Consider the following 2,640-nt stretch of genomic DNA (forward strand, 5'->3'; position numbering starts at 1 on the left):
GCAAACCCCTTGCCATGGTTCTCCTCTGCAAGATTCCTGATAAATTGCTCCTTGTCTCTTCTCAGTAGTGACTTAGTCTTGTGCACCTGGGAACGATGTAAGTCGTGATCCCCTGACAGTCAAGCAATGCCACACGCATTAGTGGCTTCCAATGTCTCCTACGAGATGAACTGCATCGAACTTTCATGCCTGAAAGTCTCTCACAGAAGAACAAGGTCCGTCAGGCTGCAAGGTGCTGCGAAACGACAAGAGATAGCTTTAGCAAATCCCCGGGCACACTCCCCCTCCCTTAATCTGTCCACATGAGATACCCTAAGGTGTTCATTGGATCGACGGGGGGTTCTGAAGTGGACCTGAAGAATAGCCACAACTAGTCTATGATTAGTTTCACAGAAATCTGCCCTCTAATACACCCTGCAGTTCTGGAGGATCCTCTAGTGAGTGCATATGAAGATGTGGTCGATCTCCTAGGTCACATTACCCATATCACTGTATCAAGTTCAATGATGAAGGTCAGAACGCTGATACCAAGAGCCAGAAATCCTCAATCTCTTGGATCTCGGAAAATCGTGGCAAAGGAAACTATTCTCACTACCAGCATCAGCTCCTAAGCCATGAGGACCAACAGACATCTCATAGCCAACTCAGTCGCAGCCAGATATCGCATTGAAGTCACCCAGAACAATATGAATGTCTTGCGAGGACAGCTGTCTGTCATTGAAGCAAGTTTGGCATAAAGCATTTCTTTTATATCAAGTTCATAAACATCAAATGAAGTGACTTCAACTACCGAGGGTTGAAGTCTGCTGGAGATGGCTATGGCTACTTCCTGGAGATGATGGGCATTGCTGCGGCCCGACCAGTAAAAAGTGTAGCCACCTACACTAATTGTGCCGCTGCCAGGTCTTCTCGCCTCTGAGAGAGCAGCCACCTTAACACTCAGCTTCTTCATCTCCCTCAACTAGTGGTAACTGATCGTTCTTTCGCAAAGAGCGGACGTTCCATGCCACGCCCACCAAAGCTGCCCCATATAGTGAGGGTTGCCACGAGGAGGCACTGCAGAAGTCTTGATGATGGAGAGGCTATGAGCTGGCAGGGCAGTCTTATGCATAGCTGCTCCCTTTTTGCATCAGGATACCCAGTGGTGGCAGCTACAAGGGAGAAAGCACACACACACACACACACACATATATATATATATATATATATATATATATATATATATATATATATATATATCATATCCTTTATATAAGTATGTACACTTTGCAGGAAGGACCTAAACCAGGAAGAGGAGACTAAACTTGCTGAAGCCATGAAAGAGGCCGGCTACAAACCCACAACGAAGAAAATTGATATGTCTCAGATTTTCCACGCAGTGACCGTCAAATCTCCTGAAAGTAAGTTTGTATGTTAAATGAGTATACATTGGTGTAACGCAAAACAACCTGTACAACTATTTTTATCAACTAAAACTGCATTCTCTTACATATCTATTTGTTTCTTCACATTCCAGAATATGCCAACAAGACCCTGTACGAAATCTTCCATGACAGAAACACGTGGCAAGAGGGGGTAGTCAATCACCTGCAGAGGGAGGTCGAACGTGGGGAGCACCTTGCTTTCTGTTTACCAAGGAATGTCCAGGAAAGGCAAATTAATCAGGTAAATCAGCGGAAAAATGTGTATTTGGACTTCTGTTGATATAGATGGCAAAAATGTAACTTTTTCATTTAAAGGGAGAAATGAGCTTCCTGTTGAATGATCAGATAATGTGGCCACGGAAGCCCTTTTTAAGTATATGATGAAAATGCTGTATGTTAAATGACTAGGTTGAAATATTCATATAATGCTTGGCCGTCTTCTTTGGTTGACTACTTGTGCTTTAGGTTTACCTCATATGTTGTCTTCAAGAATATCATCCAAGTTGTTTTTATTTTTGTGTTGTCCTCTTAGGTCGTCTTCTAATGACCCTTTCACACATATGCAATCTTGAATGCTTTAAAGATAATACATCCATCTCAGTGATCTTCCAGCTGCAATGCAGTATTTGTGAAACTTTCATTTTTTTCGGGCAGCATTCGTGCACAAAATTTAAATTTTAGCCATTACTACAGCTACCCAATAACTCCACAACAACTGCACAATGGATACCAGGCGAATCATTCACCTGATCGAACGCGGTGCAATAGGTAAATGAGTGGCATTACTGCATGAGTGGCTTGGTATTTCGGCAGGTGTCTGCCAAGGCATCATCCTTATTTTTGTCATTGTTGCATCAGCTTGTGAGTCTTGAAGAGGAAGGTGTTCAGTCTCACCTACTTCATGCAGATCTGTAAAGAAGCTGCTTTGTCCAGAGGAGGGGATAACTTCAGAGTCATTCTGTGTTCGTTCAGCAATTGAGTAGCATTCACTTAGCAATCGCGCAGTATTTTTTACTGTTCCGGCTGTGGAACTCGGATACCGGGCAGCTTTCAGGCAGGCATCGTTGTGGTTGTTCAGTCCACCATTCAGACTGTGCATCTACAAGTGTCGTGCCAAACTTTCTGCACAGGGGTCGAGCCAAAGGGCATTGATTTTCAACGATGCCAGAGAGAGCCAGGGTTATGGTGGTTCTGTCCCACGATCGCCTGTGTGTGA

General features: G+C 43.9%; 1 protein-coding gene across 1 annotated transcript in view; it reads left to right on the forward strand.

The window, feature by feature from the left end:
- LOC125024667 overlaps positions 1 to 2,640 on the forward strand; it is a 32,374-nt gene extending 29,734 nt beyond the window's left edge. The window contains exons 31-34 of the mRNA XM_047612465.1: positions 1,273 to 1,400; positions 1,517 to 1,685; positions 2,118 to 2,192; positions 2,472 to 2,640. Coding sequence (XP_047468421.1) covers positions 1,273 to 1,400; positions 1,517 to 1,685; positions 2,118 to 2,192; positions 2,472 to 2,640 — 541 coding nt within the window. The remainder of the gene's footprint in view (positions 1 to 1,272; positions 1,401 to 1,516; positions 1,686 to 2,117; positions 2,193 to 2,471) is intronic.

This window comes from Penaeus chinensis, chromosome 4, assembly GCF_019202785.1.
Source record: "Penaeus chinensis breed Huanghai No. 1 chromosome 4, ASM1920278v2, whole genome shotgun sequence".
NCBI classification, from domain to species: domain Eukaryota; kingdom Metazoa; phylum Arthropoda; class Malacostraca; order Decapoda; family Penaeidae; genus Penaeus; species Penaeus chinensis.